At 37.6% G+C, this 24474-nt stretch overlaps 1 protein-coding gene across 6 annotated transcripts in view; it reads right to left on the reverse strand.

The window, feature by feature from the left end:
* EPB41L5 (erythrocyte membrane protein band 4.1 like 5) overlaps window positions 1-24474 on the reverse strand; it is a 142806-nt gene that overhangs the window by 26567 nt on the left and 91765 nt on the right. For all 6 annotated transcript variants that reach the window (XM_045804113.2, XM_045804111.2, XM_045804116.2 and 3 more), the window contains 2 exons: window positions 7815-7978; window positions 3844-3941 (listed from right to left, as the gene is read on the reverse strand). In XM_045804113.2, the coding sequence (XP_045660069.1) occupies window positions 3844-3941; window positions 7815-7978 (262 nt within the window). The remainder of the gene's footprint in view (window positions 1-3843; window positions 3942-7814; window positions 7979-24474) is intronic.

The raw sequence follows: 24474 nt of genomic DNA on the forward strand, positions 1-24474 counted from the left end.
AGCACTGTCACTGTACTTTTATTTTTAAAAATACACATTTAAATATTTGGAAATACTTACACATATCACATTTAAATGTTTAGAATATTTATCTTAAAAATGTTTACTGTAGTTATCTCTTAGTAGAGAATAATGGAAGATTTAAAATTTCCTGCTTCTTTAAATCTACTCTCTACAATTATGATGTATGAGTACATAAAAAAATTACTGAAATACAAGTTCAGTGTAACAGCTTTAAAATATTTTCACTTCATTTTATTACAGCACATAATTCCAGTGGCAGCCAGTTACTATGCTGCTGATATGACTGCCTTGGATGGCCAAAATGTGGCAAACGATGACCAAAAGAATTAAAAGGACACCCTGATTCCTAAATACCCCAAATGAGACCGGATCTGAAATGACTGTGGCTACCCCAACTTTACTGTAGAGTACTCCTGGCTGTCAGTCAGCTGATAGGAGAGTTTATGTGAGAGACTAAAGTTGGTCCAGAGTCTGCCTAAATTCCAGGCAGAATGCCACCAGATGCACACTTGAAACCACTCTTAGAACAATCTTGGCTGGGAAATGTGAACATCTTTCAGCAGCGTACTTATACAGTCAAACAACCAAGGTGAAGAAATAGTGTAAACAGTAAAATCTAAAAGAAACATGGTACATTTTTTTAACAAGAGGTCCTAATTCTGAGAGATCCAACACTGAAACGGTTGGATTAAAAAATATATCCACAAAACTTTTAACCAAAGTAAAGTTCTTTTTAGTACCTTGGAGGGATGCAAGGAGTTGTTTCAAGGTTGGTGATGGTTCATTCTTTTTTTAGTCATGGACCGTTTTAAGAATTTAACAAAATGAGAATACACTTTCTAGAAAAAAATATATGAATGAATCAATGACAAGAATACGTATTCAAGGGGCACCTGGGTGGCTCAGTCGGTTAAGTATCTGCCTTCGGCTCAGGTCATCTCAGGGTCCTGGGATCAAGCCCTACATCAGGCTCCCTGCTCAGCAGGGAGTCTGCTTCTCTCTCTTCCTCTGCCTGCTGCTCTGCCTGCTTGTGCTTTCTCTCCGTCAAATAAACAAATTCTTAAAAAAAATATATATATATATAAATAACATATTCAATTTTATAGAGTTTAAGGTCTTCCTCATAATTATTCATAAATAGATTCATTATCTGCAAGTTAGGAATTCTGCTTTAGAAGATTAGACACAGTTTGCCTTATATTTTTACTAAATATACACAAAGGTTTTTGGTTTTTTTTTTTTTAAGATTTTATTTATTTATTAGAGAGAGAGCACAAGCAGGATGAGGGGCAAAGGGAGAAGCAGACTCCCCGATGAGCAGGGAGCCCAATGCAGGGCTTGATCCCAGGACTCCAGGATCATGATCTGAGCCAAAGGCAGATGCCTAACCGACTGAGGCACCCAGGTGCCCCTCATTGGTTTATCTTATAAAAAGTAAACGATAAACACGTTTGTAGACCTGAATCAACAGTGTATTAGAACATCAAGTGACTGCATCAATCCTGGATAACGCAGGACTCACATGGCATGAGATCCCTCTAAAACAGGATCTCAAGACATGAGTGTGAGGTCAACTCTGCTGCCAGTAGTGCTAGTCTAAACCTAACATGGCTTAGAGCTTCTTGGTTATACAATCCTTAAGAGCTAATCATCCAAAACTGATACTTTGCTTTAGAACAATGTATTTTATTTTCAGGTTTTTCATCCTAAGATTACTGCACTTAGTAAAGCTGATTATTAAGATTAATTTGCATTCCCTAAGCAAACATGAACTACTGATGGTAGAGGTAGAGAAATCGAACTGGATTAAAAATGTGTGTCATATAAATAAAACATGAATCAACATTTATACAACACTCTGGTTGTAAAGACATAAGGTAAGGCCGTCAGATGTCTCTTAGTTTTTAGTACAACACTGAGTTCTTTCTTGTTATTCCTGCCTGCCACTGAATAAGCTCTCACTAAATATTAGCTATTATTTTTCCTAGCTATGTGAAGCCCAGAATGTTCCTTGATGGCACACTCTCCTTTACCTAACCCACTCTTACACTCCCTTTCCTATCCTGAACCCACACTCCTCTTTTTTCAAGGCTACAAGAGTAACTGAACAGATTCTCTGCTTTGGAGGCTCAGTTATATTATAACGAGACATGCAGGGAATTTTAGAAAAGAAACACACAGCTGCTCAGTGGATTTCCATGACCTCCCTTCCAGTGTCACAGACAATCACTCCTTTTCCCCCACCTTATGCCCACCAAGATTCACCAGTCATCATTCTCCTTCAAGATCATTCCAGTCCTCCATTAAATTTTTCTCTAATTGTTAACCATCTAAAGCTCTCATCTAAAGTTTTCAATTAACTCTTCTGTCTCTGACCCTGTATTCCTCTACCTACAGAGATAGTAAAACAACTGACAATATGAAAGCAAACACACAAATATAATTGAAAAATATTGAACAGTCATGAAGATGAAAGTCTTAGGATGCCTGGGTGGCTCAGTTGGCTAAGCATCTGCCTTCGGCTCAGGTCACGATCATAGGGTCCTAGAATTGAGTCCCACATCAGGTTCCCTGCTCTGCAGGGAGTCTGCTTCTCCCTCTGCCTGCCACTCCCCCTGCTTGTACTATCTCACTCTCTCTCAATGACAAAAAAATAATCTTTAAAAAAAAAAAAAGGAAAATGAAAGTCTTTCTGGAATTTAATCAGCTTCTAAAAGACATTTCTAAGCAAAAACATATTAGAAAAAGAAAAAAAAAACAACCTGGATTCAAAAGGACAGCTTGAACAATGACAAGAAAGAAGAAAATCACTCTTTACATCGTACTGGTCTCTGAAGAAATCCAGTTAGTTATCCAAGGATGAAACAACACTGCAAATCAGCTGGTTCCTTGTCCTCTTTAAAATCAAAACAAAACTCATCCAATAGATCCTTGTTATCTGTTGTCTATATATAGGGGAAAAGGGTGTCTCTAGATCATTATCTAAAATTTACTCTTCCATTTAGTAGGGACATCTAGTAGTAGATACAATGAATTATTTTTATCTCATTCTACTTTAATTATCCCTCTAAGTTATTTAAGAAAAATTTTGAATTATACTCAAACAATTAACTTAAGTTTAATTGGTTAAATTGGTATGCACCCCCCCACCCCACACCTAAAACTCCAAGGGCACAGGGTGGTGAAAGTTATGAAGGACAAAGCTGAAGCATCTCAAGTTCCATTCTCTTCCCTGTTTATATGACACAGCAGCTCCCTTTCAAACAAATCCTTCTGTAATTTTATTTTTATTTATTTGAGAGAGACAGAGAGAGTGCACTCAGGGTGTGGGGGGGAAGGAACCGAGCGAGAGGAAAGAATCTCAAGCAAACTCCCCACTTACTGCCAGACTTGATCCCAGGACACCGAGATCACGACCTGAGCCGAAACCGAGAGTCAGATGCTCAACCAACGGAGCCACCCAAGTGCCTCAAATCCTTCTATAATTTTGAAATTACAGAATCTACAACTACATCAAGACCTATTGAACAGAATTAGGAAAAGGATGGGCTAAATCAAAATAACAAGTTTAAAGCAGCCACAACACTTTGCATGAATGTTGAAAAACACTCAGGACATGACCTTACAGTTCCTATCACTGCCCGAGTTTCCTCCTTTCCTCCTGAACATCCATGAATTGTGCCTTTGAAATAGGTCTGAAAGAAGTTGGCACACACACATTCCCCAGAAAAAGGAAAGAGAAAGTATCAGCTTTGGAAAGCAGGGATTTCTAGGAGGTCTGGAGATGTGTGCAGGCATACAAAGGAGAAATCTGAATACCTGACTGTTGATGTTGACATCAATGTTGGGACGAGAAGACGGCAATGGACCACTTTCCATCTGGAGGTGTTTGAGCTTCTGTGAGGCATCTTTTAATGCTGGAAAAAAAATGGCAACACGGCCTCTTAGTCTGCCAGGCTGTCACAGCTGTGTGAAGGAATAAACTTAAGTTTTTTTCCCAATACCAGTTACCAAAAATTAAATGGAATAATCCATAAGACCACAGGATAAATATATTTTCTTTCCACAACCAGGTAACTATTAATTTAGGAGTTAACCTAAATTATAGGAACATTGCCTTGTATTTACACCACTAGTAGAAAGCCACTAGATATGGAATCTCAATAGCATGTGTGGTTAAGAAGTCTTACAAGCCAAAATATACCCAAAAAAGGCAGAGAACACCTGTGACAAGATCCTTCCATAACCCCAATGCAAGCTCCTCCCGTCAAACCTCAGTACTTTGCCACTGCCTTTCCTTGGCCCTGACTATACACTGCCTAAAACTACACTTCTGTGGAGCAAATAGGTGAAGGACATACATTTATTCATTCACTGATTAAACAGAGTATGTATTGATAACACAAGATGTAATGCCGGACAAGCCTTTTGTCTTTATAATGTTCTGCCTAGCTGCAAAATAAATTTATTTACAAATAAATTTCTCCAACCATTGAAAAGATAATATATTAAATACAATTCAGCTTTAAATGAACTCTATTTAAATTAACCACTCTAGAGGCGCCTGGGTGGCTCAGTAGGTTAAGTGTATGCCTTTGGCTCAGGTCATGATCCCGGGGTTCTGGGATGGAGCCCTGCATTGGGCTCACTGTTCACTGGGAAGCCTGCTTCTCCCTAGGGAGCCTGCTTCTCCCTCTCCATCTGCCCTTCCCCTCACTTATTCTCTTTCTCAAATAAATATTTTTTAAAAAGATTTTTATTTATTTCTTTGAGAGAGAGAGAGAGAATGAGTGGAGGGAGGGGCAGAGGGAGGGGCAGAGGGAGAAGCAGACTCCCTGCAGAGCAAAGAACGTGATGTGGGACTCAATTCCAGGACCCTATGATCATGACCTGAACTGAAGGCAGATGCTTTAGCTGACTGAGCCACCCAGGCACCCAACAAAAAAAATCTTCAAAAAAAAAAAAAAATTAACCACTCTAATAATCTTATCGTGCATGGATGAATTTGGTATGAGTTTAAATTTTTTTTTTTTTAAAGATTTTATTTATTTATTTGACAGAGATAGAGACAGCCAGCGAGAAAGGGAACACAAGCAGGGGGAGTGGGAGAGGAAGAAGCAGGCTCATAGCAGAGGAGCCTGATGTGGGGCTCGATCCCAGAACACTGAGATCACGCCCTGAGCCGAAGGCAGACGCTTAACCGCTGTGCCACCCAGGCGCCCCGGTAGGAGTTTAAATTTTTACACTGTCACTTGACAAAAAAAAAAAGGTGTTCAATGCCTAGTAATTTCTATTTAATCCAGTAAAAGGGAGGGAAAAACTATGAAATCATTTTCTCCTCGTCAAAGAGTTCTTATAAAACTGTCCATTAATTAACTCCGTGGATCCCTCTCTTGGCTACACATTAGAATCAGACGTGGAGCTTTTAAGGAATACTGATCCTAAAACCATGATAACAGAATTTCCAGAGGTAGTTTTCTGGTACTGGTAGTTCTTAAAACTTTCCAGGTAATTTTAATGTACAAAACTGAGAATCATGAATTCAACACTGATCTTCACAAAATCTTCCATACTCGTTTACATACTTCTTTTTAAGAGGGGGAAAGGGGAAGGGCAGGGAGAGAATATTAAGCAGGCTCCACACCCAGCGTGGAGCTCGATCTCAGGTAAGATCATGACCTGAGCCGAAATCAAGAGTCAGAAACTTGGCGCACCTGGGTGGCTCAGTCATTAAGTTTCTGCCTTTGGCTCAGGTCATGATCCCAGAGTCCTGGGATGGAGCCCTGCATCAGGTTCCCAGTTCAGCGGGAAGCCTGATTCTCCCTCTCCCACTACCCCTGCTGGTGTTCCCTCTCTTGCTGTGTCTCTCTCTGTCCAATAAATGAATAAAATCTTAAAAAAAAAAAAAAAAAAGGTCAGAAATCTAATCAACTGAGCCACCCAGGTGCCTCCATTTACATACTTAATTGCCATCTCCTGGTTTTGTGTTTTTTTTCCCCTTCTGGTTTTCTTAATGCTTCAAATTATGCAATACTAAATTTTAACATAATGATGTTGAGACTACAAATAGCTTATGCCAATAAATACCCCCCAAAAGTAAAACCCCAAAAAGGGTTTTGGGGGGTTTTCTGGTTGAAATAAAGCTTCTGGCATTACTTCCGTTTGGCTGAGGAAAATCCTAAAATAATAGGATAAGCTATTTTTTTTAAAGTTACTAATTATAAATAAACTACTTACCCATGTGAATCAAGATTTTGACATTATAGCCAAAAGAAAATACAGAATAAATTGGATACCAGCATTATAAGACCTTAATTCTTAATATCAGAACACTCTAATTATTTTCACTGAATGACTTTGAACAAATGTTATAAATCTGAACTAAGTCTTATTAATGAAACCTCCACACTACACAATAATTTCTTCTACCACAACTTCCATGTCATTTACGCTCTACTTGAGTAACTTCTGTAATGAGGGGGCTCACTTACTATTAGGTATCTATTTCTGATATATGGCAGAAAGATTCTTAAGTCTCCTCTATACCGATTTTAAATCTGCTTCCCTATCCTTTGAAGTTGCTGGTCCAAGATTCACCAATAAAGCACCATAAAATAATTTCCTTGATATATCAGGCTTTCAAATATTTGGAGAGTTACTACATTTTACTTGCTCCTTTCTTTCCTAGGCATTTTCCTAGTTCATCCTACTATGTTCTCTAAAACCAAAACAATTTCCTGGAAAGTATATGCTAAATAAATGCGGTTTGCTAACACTATGCTATGGCAGCACTGAAAGAGAGGGAACATTTTTTTTGCATTCGTATAATGGATACAAAATGGAACGTATATATAAAATCAATATTACCACCTCTATAAGGAAGACTGTTTTTTTTTAACCCTGGAAATACTCGGTATTAAGCTGGTCCTCCTTCTGGCTAAGAATATTTGCTTCACTGCCTATTTGTAGTGATTACTTAAGGAACAAAGGAATAAATTTTTAAAGCCAGTTACCAGTAGTACTTAAGCATGTTCTGTTAACCAGAAGCCCTGAGTAACTTTTCATTAACACTTTGTATTCTAAATCACTACATACTATTGCTGTATTCTATGCTCTTCAGAGACAGCAGCATACTCACTGGCAGTTCCATATGAGTTGTTTAAAGATGGTGTCTGACTTTAGTGATAGAAATCAAAATTGGCAATAGCCACATAAATATAAGGTGCTTTTAAATGAACACATACTACACTGAGATTCAACAGAAAGCTCCTATTTAAAGGCAGGCTATGCTTTATTATCAAATCAAATTCACAAATCCATAGAAATTTTCAATATGCAACTCATTGTTCCCTTTTAACCTTTCAAAAAACTAAGAAAAGCAGCACTCTTCCTGGATTATGCATTTTTGCAGGTCCAGGCAACAACACCCCTCATTAATAACAAAATACTTTCGAGGAGCCAATGGAATATCCCAACATTTATTAAATCCTGTGCTATAGAAAATCTTTCAGAAACCTTTTTTCTCTTAATTTTCACCCAAGAAACAAAGTAAAAAGCAAGTCTGAAAATTCATGAATGTTTAATGACTTATAAATGTTACAAATGTTTAATCGTCCTAATTATGTGATCTTAACTATTTCAATGGACCCTCAAGCCAAGAAGGCATAACTATTCTTCATTAAATTTTAAAATTCAACTATTGCATAAAATATTCTTGAAGGAACAGATTTAAATAGCTAAGAGTTGTGAAATAAGAAGTTGTCCCTGATGTTACATAGAACATTACTTACTCCCGCATTCCTCTTTAGTTCCTTCCAATCCAGTTTGCCTGGTGACTATGTTAACTTCATCTGGTGGTTGGGGTACTTCCAGAGTATCAGGTGCCCCAATTACATCATCAATGGTTGTTTCCAATAAGTCTGGACTATCTAGCAAATCAATATTCAGAGGCAAGCTGTAAGGGTGAAAGAAAACTAACTTAGACCAAGAAATTTATCATGAATTTAAATACTAACAAAAATATCTGTTGTAAAAAAAAAAAGTCCATGTAAGAGGTCGTGTCCCAACTGGTTTAATCATCTCTCAAAACCTTTTGGGCAGACTTCTTTTCCGCCAAAAATGGTGCAAGAGGGACTGGATTTAGCATCTCCTCCACCCTGAAATAACCTAAGGGGAAAAAAAGAAACTATTTTCAAGATATTTAGACACCAGATAACAGAGATTCAGGAAACAAAAAAGGGAGGCTCTATGACAGCCTTGAGAGAATTTCCATGCAGTGGTGCAGAAAAGATGAAATGAGGCAGAACATGGAGGAGTCCCTTAGATGAGAAGATGAGGCTGAGAGTCTAGAAAGACTAAGGGAGCCAGAGTTCATGGGACAGAGTACCAGAAAGGAGAGAGCAGCACTTCAAGGAGAGAATCCTGAGGATCTGAGGAGGGTCCCCCTCAAGTATTCAGCAGAGCAATGATCAGAGAATACGTGTGAGGAAACTCCCTGAGGCTGGGGAAAGAACCATCCAACAGAATTTCCTCTCTCCGTTTGGCTGGGGAAAGAACTAGTGGCACTCACAGTGGGCCACAATGTCTGCTTCCACACTGTAAAAACACATCATTCACAAGGCACTGAATATTCAGAAAGGTCTTGCCTCAGTAGTGGAGAATAATAACAACAGACCCACCTGACACATCATAAAAGAAAGACCTGAAAGGACCAAACTGTTTCCAAGTAACAATTGCATTTTAATACAAAGCTCAAGATGATTTAGAGGAATATAAAATTATCTAGCATTCAACAAAGCAAATTTCACAATGTCAGGCATCAACTGAAAAATTACCAAGCATGCAAAGAGACAAAGATATCCTATACTGAAGAGAATAATCAATCAATAGAAACTAACATTAGAATTAGCAGAGAAAGACATTAAAACAGTTGTAACTGTATTCCATATGTTCACGAAGTTAAGCAGACACATATAAAAGACCCAAATCAAACTTCTTGAGATAATGGAGATGAAAAATATATTGAATGGGATTGACAGCAGATTTGACATTAGAAAAGGTACTGAATTTGAAAGCACAGCAATACAAATTATACAAAATAAAACAGAGAGAAAAGAATCCCCCCAAAAGGAAAAGAATATCAGTTAGCTGTGAGACAACTTCAAGCAGTGTACTGTATGAATAACTGGAGTCCCAAAGTGGGAATGGGACCAAACAAATTTTTAAAGAAATAATGGCTGAGGTTTTTTCTAAATTTGATGAAAACTGTAAACCCATAGATACTAGAATCTCAACAAACCCTAAACACAAGCAACATGAAGGAAACTCACCAAAGCACATCATAATCAAACTGCTTAAAACAAATGATAAAAAGAAGATCTTAAAAGCAGCCTAAAACATTATATGTTCAAAGGAATAAAGATAAAGATAATAGATTTCTCAACAGAAATAATGCATGCTGGAGGGCAGAAGGGGAACATCTTGAAATCACTGAAAAAAAAGATTATCAACAAAGGAAAAGTTAGGCATTCACCAAAGAAAAACAAAAACATACGTCCACAAAAAAATGTGTACACAAATGTTCACAGCAGCGTTATTCATAACAGCCAAAAAGTGGAAGCAACTCAAATGCCCATCACCTGAGGAATGGAGGAATAAAGTGTGGTATAACCATAGAACGAAATACTAACCAGCAGTAAAAATGTGTGAAATACTGACACATGCTACAACATGGACGATCCTTGAAAACATGATGTTAAGGGGAAAAAGCCAGACACAAAATACCACCTATGAGTCCATTTATGTGAAATACCCAGAATAGGCAAATCCATAGACAGAAAGTAGATCTGTGGCTGCCAGGGGCTGGAGGAAGAGTAGGAGCAGAATGCAGACTGACTGCTGTGGTGTAAGCCTTGAAATTAAGATTCAATATTAAGTGTGGCCTTGACACCTTGGGCATCACAGGGCCCCAAACGCCTAATCAAACATTCCCCTGCTCTTACCAGATATGCCGCCCCTCCCCTTCCAGTGGAAAAGATCCCGGGTGCCTGGCTGGCTCAGTCGGTAGAGCATGTGACTCCTAATCTTGGGGTTTGAGTTTGAGCCCCATGTTGGGTGTAGAGATTGCTTAAAAATAAAATCTTAAAAAAAAAAAAAAAAAAAAGAAAAGAAAAAAGTTGCCCATCTAGTTGTATCAGCTGCATTCTACCTGGTTCTTAACTTAATGAGTTTTACTTCCCTGCCTGCCTGTGAAATTACTCAAACAAGTAATCACATCTTCTGGTGGGAACCAGGGGTCACCTCATCCTCACGTTACTATAAAGCCTGCCTCCCACGGCTCATGCTTATTCACTTTGCTCCCAAGTAGAACCACCACACGGCCCTGTATGTTGTGAGGCTTTCCTCTCCCTTGAGCTATGAGTATATGTGTCCAACAAATTGCTGTCTATCTCATCTGTCCAGTGTTGGGTGTTGTATGTTCAGCCATTTTGTAATATTTAGGGTAGGAGATCCTTCCCCTGTAAGAGTGAATAGGAACTGATCAAAACAGTTGCTTAAGGGTATGGGGTTTTTTCTAGGGGGACAAAATGTCCTAAAATAAAACTGTGATAAAGGCTGCATAATCCTATGAATGTACTAAAAACAGTGAATGTTCACTTTAAATGGTGAATGCTATAGTGTGTGAATTATATCATAATAGAGTAACATTTAGATACTGCCTATCTAAACAATTAAAATATGAACAAAGAGATTAAAAATATAGAAAAGAAATTTAAAAATGAAAATAAAAAATGATAGAGAAAGCTATATCAAGTTAACACTAGTTGAAAGAAAACCTGACTGAATATATTGATATCAGAGTAGAGTTCAGAGCAGAGAACAGCACTTAACATGAAAAGCATAACATGAATCATGGAACTTGACATCAAAAACTAGGGATGTACTGTATGGTGACTAACATAATATAATAAAAAAATATTAAAAAAAAGAAAAGCATAACATATTCAAATTTGTAGGATCCCACTAAAGTAATACTTAAAGGAATTATTTATAGTACAAATTATCTATATTAGAAAAGAAGAAAGTTCTCAAATCAGTGACCTACGCTTATACTTTGATAAACTACAAAGAGATGAACAAATTAAATGCAAAGGAAGAGGAGGGTAGAAAATAATAAAGATCAAAAGAAGAAAACAATAGAGAAAACAAATTAAACCAAGAGCTAGTTCTTTGAGAAGCTCAACATAATTGAAAACCTCTAGTTAAACCGATAAGGAAAAAAAGAACACATATTTACCAATATCAGGAATGAAAAAAGGGGACATCATTACAGACCCTACATATATTAAAATGGTATAAGAGGGACACCTGGTTGGCTTAGTCAATGGAGCATGTAGCTCTTGATCTTGGGTTGTGAGTTCAAGCCCCATGTTGGCAGTAGAGCTTACTTTAAAATAAATAAGTAAAATGGTATAAGGGAACATTAGAAACTTTATGCCAATAAATTCAACAACTTAGATGATATGGAAAAACTCCTTGAAAGATACAAATGACCAACGCTTACTACAGAAGACACAAAATCTGAATAGACACATATAAATAATTGAATCAGTAATTAATAAACTCACAAAGAAAAACTCAAGCCCAAACGACTTCCCTGGTAAATTCTATCAAATATTTAAAAGAACAAATAATGCCAATCTCCAAAAAACTATTCAGAAACAGAGGAAGACGCAACATTCCCTAACTCATTCTAGGAGACCGTTACTACCTTAATACTGTATCATACCAAAGATATAACGAGAAATTAAGTAAGAAATAGAAAGGACTGGCTACCATGACCAAGTGCGACTTACCCAAGGAACACAAAGTTGGTTTAACATTCCAAAATCAATTATGGTAATAAATCATATTATCAGAAGAAAACCACATGATCATCTCAATAGAGGCAGAAAATGCATTTGACAAATTCAACACCATTCATGGTAAAAACTCTTAACAAATGAGGAATAGATAAGAACATCCTTAATCTGACAAGGGAATTTACAAAATACCAACAGCTGAGATCACATTTAATGATGAATTACTGAATGCTTTCTTCCATAAGACAGAAACAAGACAAGGATGTTCACTGTTCCCACTTCTGCTCACCACTGTAATAAAGGTTCTAACTTATGCAGTAATAATAAAAGAAAAAAAAAAGGACTAGAAAAGAAAAGTAAATCAACGGTACCCAGCGGGAAGGGAAAAGGTAAGAAGAAAGAGGTTTTTACATGCAGCTGATAGAATCCTAGATTTCCTAGAATCCTAGAAAGTGATAAATAAATTCAGCAAAGCTGAAGGATACAAGATCAACATACAAAAATCAAGTATATCTATATACTATGCAATGAACAACAGGAAGCTGAAATTAAAACAATTCCATTTATAATATCACAAAGAATAAAAACTTAAGAATAAATTTAATTAAGGACAGGCAGGACTTGTACACTTAAATCTATAATAAATAAATGGTGATCTAAATAAATGAAAAGACATTTCATGTGCATGGATTGGAACACTAATATTGTCAAGATGGCAATTCTTTCCAAACTCATCTACAAACGTAAGGCATTCACAATCTAATTTCCAGCAGGCTTTTTTGTAGAAATTGACAAGCCAATCCTAAAATTTACAGAGAAATTCAAAAAAGCTAGAAGAGCCTTTTGAAAAAAATAATAAGAGTTGGAGGATACATACCATCTGATTTAAAAACTTACTGTAGTTGCAGTAACCAAGACAGAGTAGTACCAACAAAAGATAAACATGTAAATCAACAGAAAAGAATTGAGAGCTCAGAATTTCTTACATTTATGGTTGATTTTTGCCAACACAAATCAATGGAGAAAAGAATAATCTTTTCAAAAAATGGTACCAAGACAACTAAATATAGATGCAAATGAAGTTACACCTTTACCTCACACCATACATAAAAGTTAAATCAAAATGGATAAGAGGGGCGCCTGGGTGGCACAGCGGTTAAGCATCTGCCTTCAGCTCAGGGCGTGATCCCGGCGTTATGAGATCAAGCCCCACATCAGGCTCCTCTGCTCTGAGCCTGCTTCTCCCTCTCCCACTCCCCCTGCTTGTGTTCCCTCTCTCGCTGGCTGTCTCTATCTCTGTCAAATAAATAAAATCTTTAAAAAAAAAATGGATAACAGACCTAAGCATTAAGAGCTAAAACTGCAAATATTTGATAAAAACATAGGGGAAAAATATCTCTGAGTGTGGGTTGGCAAAATATTCTTAGGATATGACACCAAAGGTACAATACATAAAAGAAAAAAACTGAGAAGCTGAACTTTATCACAATAAAATGTTTGAGTTTCAAAAGACACTATATGGGGGGAGGGGTGCGTGGATGGCTCAGCTGGTTGAGCATCCAACTCTTGGTTTCAGCGCAGGTCATGATCTCAGGGTCATGAGATCCAGCCCCACATAGGGCTCTGCACTCAGCAGAGAGTCTGCTTGAGATTCTCTCTCTCTCCCTTCCTCTGCCCCTCCCCCTGCTTTCATGCACATTCTCTTGCTCTCAAATGAAATAAAGAAATTAAATCTTAAAAAAAAGGATAGGCCGGTGATGTGTATTAAGGAGGGCACATATTGCATGGAGGACTGGGTGTTATACTCAAACAATGAATCATGGAACACTACATCAAAAACTAAAGATGTACTGTGTGGTAACTAACATAACATAATAAAAAATTTAAAAAAAGATATGATATGGAAGTGAAAAGAGAAGGCATAGATTAGGAGAAAAATGTTGTAAATCATAAATCTGATAAAGGACAAGAATCCAAAATATACAAAGAACTCTTAAAAGAGTAATAAAAAGACAAGTAACCCATATAAAAATGGGCAAAAGTTTGAATAGACATTTCTCCACAATCTAGAAATAGCTGATAAGCACATGAAAAGATTCTCAATATCACCAGCCCTCAGGAAAATGCAAATCAAAACCAAAATGAGACACCACTATTCACTCACTACAGTGGCTATAATCAAAAAGACAAAATAACAAGTGTTAGAGAAGATGTGGAGACAATGGAATCCTCATGCATTTCCACTCTGGAAAACAGTTTGCCAATTCCTCGAAAAGTTAAAATGTAAATTTATCATACAATCCAGCAATTTTCCTCTTAGGAGTCTATCCAAGAGAAATGATACCTCACATTCACACAAAGACATGTACAAAAATGTTCATAACAGTATTCATAGTAGCCTGAACATGGAAACAATCCAAATTTCCACCAATTTGTGAACAGATAGACAAAATGTGTATATCCGTACAATGGACTATTACTCGGCAATTAAAAGAACAGACCAGGATCCATGGATGAACCTCAAAAACACTGTTAGGCACAGCTCAGTGGCTCAGTCGTTTAAGCATCCAACTCTTGATTTCAGCTTCATCTCAGGGTTGTGAGATTGAGCCCCATCTCGGGCTCTGCGCTGGGCATGGAGCCTGCCTAAGATGCTCTCTCTTCCTTTACCTCTGCCCCTCCCCTCTCTCCCCCTCTTCCTAAAAATAAATAAATAATAATAAAAACAGTATTCTTAAAAAAAAAGACAACACATTATGTTATAGAAGCCAGACATAAATCTCTGCATATTGTATAATTCCATTTATATGAAATGTCTAGAAAAGGCAATTATAGAAATTGAAAGCAGATCAGTGCTTGCCTGAGGGAGTAGGAGGGTAGAAGCATTACCTAAGTGTAGACCAGCACAAGGGAAATTTTTGGGATGATGAAAACATTCTAAAACTGACTTGTGGTGATGATTGTACAATTCCATACATTTCTAAAAAATCATGGGATTGTACACTTAACAAATGAATTTTATAATATATAAAAATGTTTCAATAAAGTTTAAAAAAAAACCATTAGCTAAACTCGGAATTTAGAAACTAGAGATTAGCTAGTTCAGTAGAGTTGCAAGATACAAGATCAATATATAAAAATCACCTGTATATCTGCACACTAGCAATGAACAAGAAACTAAAATGAAGAAAACAATTCTATTTAGAAACCCAATGTATTCTAAATGTATTGTTTTTTTAAAGAACTCTCAACCCAATTCCTCTGCTGTGGGAAAGCTCAAAGCTTAGATCGTTTTGTTGATCTAATACTGAGAGCAAAGCAAAGGAACTGCCATCGTTCAGAACATGCTTTTCCTAGAAGAATGAAGTCCATGTTTCACTTACGTATCTTGTGTCAGGGATCCAAGTAAGCAAAAATTCTTTTGAAAAATGTTAAAAGAGGTAATAAAAACAAAGAGACTTCCTGTGCAAGAGATCTGTATCGCAATTCCTATCTCTGCAACCACCCAGCTGTACAACTTTGGACAAATCACTTTACCCTGACCTTCAAAATGTGTTTGTTCTACAGAGCTCAAAGGATTCCAGACACATGGGACTTACCTACGGGTATGGAAATGGTGGTGCTGTTTTGGTCTCCTCACAACGATCTTCTTATGGACGTTTATTTAGAATTCCAGGTAAATTTAATTCAAAGGATTTCTTGGCTAAAACTAATTTGAAACCACTGGAGCAAAGGCATTTCAGGCACTTTTCATCTTTAACACTAAAACTATAAAAATCTATTAGTGTAAAACCATCTCATTAGCTTGTTTTCAAGCCTTTTTCCATTGTTCCAATTGTTATCTTCCCTAAGAGTGAATCGGTATCATTTGGGTTGCTGTTTTTTATAAATAACATCATCGAAAGAAGAGGTGATAGTGGTGACAGGAAGAACAGACGAAGCAAAAATATTGGAATATTAGAATTTGTTGAAGCTGGTTGTTGAGCATATTTCAATTCATTATATATTCTCTATACTTCATGTAATTTTGAAATTTTCATCATAAATTTTTCAAGATGTGGGTACACCTGGGTACTTCAGTCGGTTAAGTGTCCAACTCTTGGTTTCAGCTCAGGTCATGATCTCAGAGTTGTGAGACTGAGCCCCATGTCAGGCTCTGCACTCAGCGCGGAGTCTACTTGAGATTCTCTCCCTCTCCCTTTGCCCCTCCCCCACTCATGTGCACACATTCTCTCAAATAAAAATCTTTATAAATAAAAAAATAAAAATGTAAAGATGTGGATAGCAATGTTTTTAGACAAAAGATAGTGATAACTGGTGGTAGTTCATCTTCTGTGGTTCCAAAACGAACACATGACAGAAGTTTTTTTAACTACACACTACGTGCCTTAGTCCATTCAGGCTTCTGAAACATAAATAACATAGACTGTATGGCTTATCAACAACAGAAATTTGTTTCTCACAGTTCTAGAAGCTGGGAAATCCAAGAACAGGCACTGGCAGATTTGGTGTCTGGTTCTAGTTCAGAGACCATTTTTTTCAGTGTATCTTCATACAACAAAAGGAGTACATGAGGGATTTCTCTGGAGTCTTTTTTATAAGAGCACTAATCCCATTTATGAGGGCTTCACCTTCATGACCTTATCACCTCCCAAAACCTCACCTCCAAACACCATCACACTGGGGATTAGTTCTCAACATATGGACTTTGGGAGGCACAAATACTCAGTCCGCAACATACAAAACTAAGAAAAAAACATTCATATGAAATTAAATAAAGCCCATATATACAAGAATGTTGGACTGTCTCAGAATTTCTGAAGAACAGAGATTAAAAAGTACCCACATTATGTGTATCCCACCCCCAAATTCTTACGTTAAAGTCCTAACACCCAGTACCTCAGAATGTGATCTTATTTGGAAACAGGATGACTGCAGATGTAATTAGTTAAGTTGGGATGAGATCATACCAGAGAGTAGGGTAAATACTTAGCTGAATACGACTAACATCCTTACAAAAGGGGGAAACGTGGATACAGACACCTACACAAGGAGAGCACCACATGAAGATGAATGCAGAGACTGGGTGATGCTTCTGCAACCCAAAGACTGTCAGCAAACCACCAGAAACTAGTGAGAGGATGGAACAAGTTCTTTCTCATAGCTCTCAGAAGCAAGGAATCTTGTCTACACCTTGATCTCTTGGACTTCTAGCCAAAGAGACAAAATTTCTGGTTGTTACCCAGTTGTAACGGTTGTCCTAGAGAATTAATACATCTCACATTCAAAGATCTGAGCACAACTTACTAAAAAAGAATCTCAGAACGCCACATTATCAAAACCATAAAAAGACAAATCCACAAAAACATTCTGCCAGAAAACTCAAAGGACGCAGGTGGACTCTAACTTCTCTCTTCTCTGCAGGAGAGTAGGGTCTTGCAAAATCATATCAAGTAAATGGAGGTTTCTGAAAGAACCTGTGAAAGGGAAGAATGGCAACTCACTTTGTGGTGGGGGGTTGCTGAATATCAGAAACTACTAGGCTTATGTCAGCGAGCACAGGGCGTTATCTGATACATGAATGTGTAAGTTTAGGAGCATATATAAATATATTTCCCATGCATCCTTTAGCATCGAGACGTCTAAACTCAGTGAGTTGACTAGAGCCAACCTTAATAACATGGAGAAAAAAGACCAGCAGCTGGACAAGGTACAACTGGGTGGCTCAGTCAGTTAAGCATCCAACTCTTGGTTTCAGCTTGGGTCATGATATCAGGGTCATGGGATTGAGCCCTGCTTTGGGCTCCACACTCATCGTGGAGTCTGTCCCTCTCCTTCTGCTCCCCAGTCCCTAAAATAAATAAATAAATAAAATCTTAAAAAAAAAAAAAAAGAATCTTGATTGGATCTTGGATCAGGAAGAAAAACAGCTATAAACAGCTTTTATTGAAACATTTGGGAAAATGTGAATATCACCTATGTATTAGATAATAGTATCATATCATTGTTTAACTTTGAGTGTGATAAATATGTACAAGAATGTCTGATTTTTGGAAATACATGGTGAGGTATTTAGGGATGTACTAATATAACGTCTGCATTATGATCCTCAGTTACTTCAGCCAAGAAAATAAATGTTAGCAAATAAGTAAAATATTAACAAGTAGAAAATCTAGGGGTAGGGCATACGGCTATTCATCCACCATTCTTTCAATTTTTCTGTGGGTATGAAGTTTTCCAAAAATAAAAAGTTGAGGGGAAAAAAAATGCATGTGCTCCCCTGGGCCAAGCAGAAGTCCTGCTTAAAGCCCATTCAATGGAACTCCACCCATGAGAAAAAGGTACTAAGGTAAGATTACCCACACAATACAAGTGTACTCTTGAGCAAGAGCTGAGCCAGGAATAAAGGAAAGAAGAGTGTTGCCAAAGGTGAAATATGAAGTATGCTGCCTATGTGGGGAAGTGATCGATTCTACGGGGGCCTTTGGGGAAAAAAAATGTATGAGTGTAGTACAAAAGAGCTAGCACTTATACACAGGCCATGACACCATGCTAGATTACAACAGCATTATTCAAGTAAAACTGCCCCCTTTCAACTTTCTTCTTCCTCAACCCTAAAAGTAAGCACCACAAGGGTTAGGAGGAGAAAGTAAAGATTAAAAGAACAAACCGGGGTGCCTGAGTGTCAGTTGGTTAAGCATCTGCCTTCGGCTCAGGTCATGATCTCAGGGTCCTGGGATCGAGGCCCACATCAGGCTCCCTGCTGTATGCGGAGTCTGCATCTCCCTCTCCCTCTGCTGCTCCTCCCTGCTTGTGCTGCCTCTCTCTCTCTCAAATAAATTAATAAAATCTTAAAAAAAAAAAAAAAAAGAACAGACCACCACCATCCCTATCAAAATGAGAATGAGGGAAAGGAAACCATTAAATTGGATAGAAGATTAGAACTGGACTTTTTGTAACTTAAAGTATATTTCAATTACTAAAAATAAGACGATTCGAGGGGCTCCTGAGTGGCTCGGTCGGTTCAGTGTCTGCCTTCAGCTCAGGTCACGATCCCAGGACCGAGCCCCGCATTGGGGCGCCATCTCCCTCTCCCTCTGTCTCCTGGCCCGGCTCATGTTCTCGCTCTCACTATCTCAAATAAATAAACAAAATCTTTTAAAAAAAAAGAAGATTCTTAAATGTACAAACGAAGGGCTAGAAAGGGAAAAGAAGAGTTGACCTTGTGCAGATGAATACAATGAATACAGTACTTAAAAGAAAGATAAAGCAGAGAATTCAGGCTTTTCCAAAAACAACTCCCATTAATTAACTGGGGCTCAAGGCAGGAGGAACTCAGGAATCTCTGAAGGCGGAAAGAGGCACTGAGGTAAAAAACCCAACTCTCCCTGGGAGGAATGAAACCGAAGACACCTCAAGTGAGAGAGTAAACAAGAGTCAGACTCACTACTTAAAACAGGGTACTGTGTCTTCTAGATAGGAACAGAGGCTGAAAAAGCTCAATTCACAAGTCCAGTTTCAAATGAAAAGAAAGTGCTTGCCTGCAATAACGGGAAGAATTAGAAATATCAGGGGCGCCTGGGTGGCCCAGTTGGTTGATTGTCTGCCTTCAGCTCAGGTCATGATCCCAGTGTCAGGTCAGGCTCCCTGCTCAGCAGGGAATCTGCCTTTCTGTCCCCCTGCCCTTGCACTCTCTCACTCTCCCTTTCAAATAAACAAAATCTTAAAAAAAAAAAAAAATTAGAAATATCTGTGCAACCAACAATAAGACCACCACATCCTGGCTTAAGGACTGGAGGAATTTCTCCAAAAGACCCTACTGTAAGACTTTCCTCAGAGCTGAGGATTTCAGAAGTTCAGGCTGGGGCAATTTCAAAACTGCCTTACTAGAAAGAATAAGGAAAGAAGGAAAGAAAACAAACCTGTTTATTTTATATTTTTTTAAGATTTTTATTTATTTGACAGAGAGAGACAGCCAGGGAGAGAGGGAACACAAGCAGGGGGAGTGGGAGAGGAAGAAGCAGGCTCCTAGCGGAGGAGCCTGATGTGGGGCTCGATCCCAGAATGCTGGGATCATGCCCTGAGCCAAAGGCAGACGCTTAACAACTATGCCACCCAGGCGCCCCAACAAACCTGTTTAAAACAAGGTAAGTTGAACTCACAAAAAATTACAAAGCATATAAAAAAAAAACAAACAAACAAAAGAGAGGAAATCATTAAATTTCTCATAAAATCACTTTCTCATAAAATCACTCTAAAGTGACTATAACATAAGGACACAAAATCACACTCACTCACAAGAAACAAAAAAGGGGGAAGAGAGAAATCTGAAGGGAGTGGAACAGATGAACAGTTGTCATTGATTAGAAAGACTACAGAAAGCTAAAACCCAATTTCGGAGTAGGGAAAAAACTAAGTCATTCCAGAGAACTCAAGAAAACTTGTAAATATTTTCTCCCTTTTCATGGGTAGTCTTTTCACTTTCTTGACAGCATCCTTGGAAACACAAAAGTTTTAATGTTTGATGAATTCCAATTTATTTTTTCTTTTATCACAAGTGCTTTCGGTGTCATATCTAAAAAACTATTGCTGGGTCCACAAAGATTTACTCCTGTGTTTTCCTCTAAGACTTCTATAGCTCTAGCTATTAATTTTAGGTCTATGACCAATTTGGAGTTCATTTTTTTACATGGTGTGAGGTAGGGGTCCAGTTTCATTCTTTTCTATATGAACATCCAGTTGTTCCAGCAGAATTTTTTAAAAAGTAATGTTGACGTAACAGGAGAATCATTTGGAAACAAACTAGATTCATTATTCATACCTTATACCAAAGTAGTTCTAAGTGGATCTGAGATTACTGATACTACATAGATGCATTACTGACATTACATTATTATGTAAGTTACTGATATTATATAGTTAATATCCCTAATATACATTAAAAATTCTTAAAAATAAAGAAAAAAGTGAATAGCCCTGCTTGAAAAGGCAGAAGATGCTACAAATAAGACTCAATTCACAGAAAAAAATGGCTGTTACACATACAAAAATACACTCATAATAAGAGGAATTAAAAAAAACTACACTGAACATATCCATCATTAACCTTGATTATGGTGTTGATATCACAGGTGTATACATGCCAAAACTTATCAAACACTTTGCATAAATGTACTTCACTGTGCATCAAATGTACCTCAAAAAAGCTGTAAGGGGAAAAAAAAACCCACTTCATTTCCAATGAAGAGGAAACTGGCAATATCTAGAAAAATTAAAATGTATTTATTATCAAACAAATACCATTATTACATGCAAAAAAAAGGAACTAATCCAAATAAATTTTAAGCTCAGTATTTTATTTACTCTCAGTCTAAAGAGAACTGTGGAGAAATACTGAACTTTACTTAGATTTGTTGTTGATAGTGGTATGGGTACAGCAATTCTGAAGCTATTTAAGCATGTCTCAACAAATATGGAATATATTGCTGGTAGTTAGGTTTCCCACTAGGAGAGAAGGGAGACAGAAATAAGGAACTGGGGAGGCAAAGAAGAACCCTAGGTATTAGACTGGGATTAGAGTGTCAGTATGAATTTATGATTTAAACATACCTATTTTTTAACTCTAAGTCTAGAAGCAATGACATTTACAGGAGCAATGAACATATCTAATGCCCAGATCTTGAATGCTAAATACCATTTTAACTAAAAGGAATCAGGCTCTTAAAGAAAAAGGCTGATTTCAGGGCTAAGGCAAGGGAAGTACAAGATGAATGTGGAAGCTCTTATACCTAAAAACTAAAAAAGTTCTCAGACAGTGAGTGGGACATAGGGACCGGTATAGGATGTAGTTTGACAGGGTTCTCATTGGCCAGATTTGGGACACTGTGACTATCAAAGGAATAAAAATAGTCATGAACTACACAACACACTGAATGAGAGAATCCATGAATCCACGTATAAATAGACAGGAAAAAGTTCTTTTTGCAGAATACCAACTAACCAACTACTTAGTGTAGAATGATAGCAAATCACCATTTTGTAACAATCATAGTAACTAATTTTCACCACTAGGTGAAAATTTGCTGGGAGAAAGAATATTTACACAAAACATTCGATAATTTTTTAATTTTAAAAAAGATAACTAATATAGTGGAGAAATCTGATAAACACCACCTAAACCAAGTAATCTAAAACCAACACTATCAGTAATGGACAAAGCAGCATCAAGTACCCTCTGATGTGATGTGCCACAGATATATCACATTTGTATAGATACATTACATTTTTCTTGACAGAAGTGCATAAACTGAATTGAATTATAAAGAAACAATCAATTAAATCCAAATTAGGGACAGTCTATAAAACAAGGAACATGTACTATTTAAGAATGCAAATGCTGTGAAAGAGGGGCTGAGGAATTGTTGCAGATTAAGATACTCAAGAAATAATAAAATGTCAAGGTGTAATTCTGAACTGGATCAAAGGAGTCGCTAGAAAACACAGTTTTAGGACAATCAGGAAACTTGAATACAGACAGCATAGAGTAGGTAAGAGTATACTATATTTGACTCCCTGAATGTGGTAACAGCCTTGGGGACATGTAAGAGAATGTTACTGCTTAGCCAGCCCTCTCTCACTTAAAATCTACCAGACTCCCTATTGCATTTGGAATAAAATTCATTCTTTTCCCTGGCATACAGGGCCCTCCACGACGAGGTACCTGCCTAGCACCATCAGAACTCTTATCATCCCATCCTCTTCTTAATCAAGCTCCATCCACACTGGTTTTCTTTTCTACTCCTCAAAAATCAACTCAAAGGCCTCTATATTAGCTGTTACGTCTGCCTGAGATACTGCTCCTTCTTTGTATGGCTGACTCCTTATACCACTCGTATCTCAACTTAGGTATCTCTTCGAAGGCCTATCCCTCACCCTGCAGTCACTTACTATGACATGACCTTCTTTTCTTCATAGCATCTGCTCCTATTTGAAATCACGGCATCTGTATCTATATATTTATTATCAGACTCCTTTACCAGAATATATGTCATAAGAGTAGGAATTTATGTCTTCGTCACTACTGCATTTCCAGAATGTAAGACAGTGACTGTACACAGCAGATACTTAACAATTAGTCACTCAATTACTGAGTTACTAATTTTGACATGTACCCAGTAGGGAGTCTACCATTTAAGCATGATGAAAATCCTAAGGAAATCTCAACAACTTTATTTTTTTCAAAGATTTTATTTATTTATTTGACAGAGAGAGAGACAGCCAGCGAGAGAGGAAACACAAGCAGGGGGAGTAGGAGAGGAAGAAGGAGGCTCCCAGCAGAGGAGCCTGATGTGGGGCTCGATCCCATAATGCCGGGATCACACCCTGAGCCGAAGGCAGAAGCTTAACGACTGAGCCACCCAGGCGCCCCTCTCAACAACTTTATATGCTTATTACTATTGGGGAGAAAAAAGGAGGGCAATAATTTTTAGTATAAAAATACTATCATCAGGTCAGGAGACACACAAAAACAACTTATTCCATTCATTCTGACTCTCAATATATTTCTTTTCAAACTAAACAAAGCAGGAAGACAGGGGAAAAGAGTTAGTAAAAGGTACTGAGGGGGAAGGAGTGAGGGGCAAGGAGGAAGGGGGAGGAGGACTGGGGGAGAGAGCACACACAAGAGAGGGTGAGCACAGAATGTGTGGGGGGAGAGGTATTAAAAGAACATCTACTGTGGATGATACCAGCAAAGGTTTCTCTTTCAACCTCTTTCTATCTCAAAACAAAGCCAAAAAAAAAACAAAAAATAGGATTCATTAAAACTCATCTTCCAATAGTGCCGTGGCTGATACATTCAAGTAATAAAGACTTGAAGTTAGGTAAACAATCATTTCCTTGCTTACTATCATACCTTTGCATTTTAGAACAAGCTGTAATGTATCTGAAGGTTATTTATGCCTCATTCTTGTGTGCTGCTGTTACTGAAATTTTCATAGGTAACATCAGATAAAATACCTCTCGTGACTGAGAGGTTTGCCAAAGCCACTTCAGGATTTATCTCTGTATTTTCTAGTATTTGTTACACAGGAAGAGAAAATGAAACACCAATGAACCTGGCACACAGTGTTCTCAATAACTGCTTAAATAAACTTACTACACCCACTCTTTATTCCCTAGGGAAATATGTATGTCATTTAAATGGAACATTCTTATTGTGCCTTCATCCAGAAAGATTTAACTGCCCATTGAAAGTTGCAAACAGATATGGGATTACTATAAGTAGCCAAAAATCAAGAGATAATTATAATTAAAAAAGTATAATTTCCAAAAGCAAATAATTGAACCCTGAGTACCCCATCTCATAAAGATATGAACTACAAAACATAAACACTTTTAAGTTAATTTTTTTACTTTATCTCTCTAAAACAGAGAAATAACTCAACATCTTGGTGTTAAGAGCTGTCACTGTAGGTGCGCCTCGGTGGCTCAGTCATTAAGCGTCTGCCTTCGGCTCAGCCTGCATCAGGCTCCCTGCTCGGTGGGAGCCTGCTTCTCCCTCTCCCACTCCCCCTGCTGGTGTTCCCTC

The sequence above is a fragment of the Ursus americanus genome, chromosome 1 (genome assembly GCF_024610735.1).
Source record: "Ursus americanus isolate L20-20 chromosome 1, mUrsAme1.1.p, whole genome shotgun sequence".
In the NCBI taxonomy this organism is placed as follows: Eukaryota; Metazoa; Chordata; class Mammalia; order Carnivora; family Ursidae; genus Ursus; species Ursus americanus.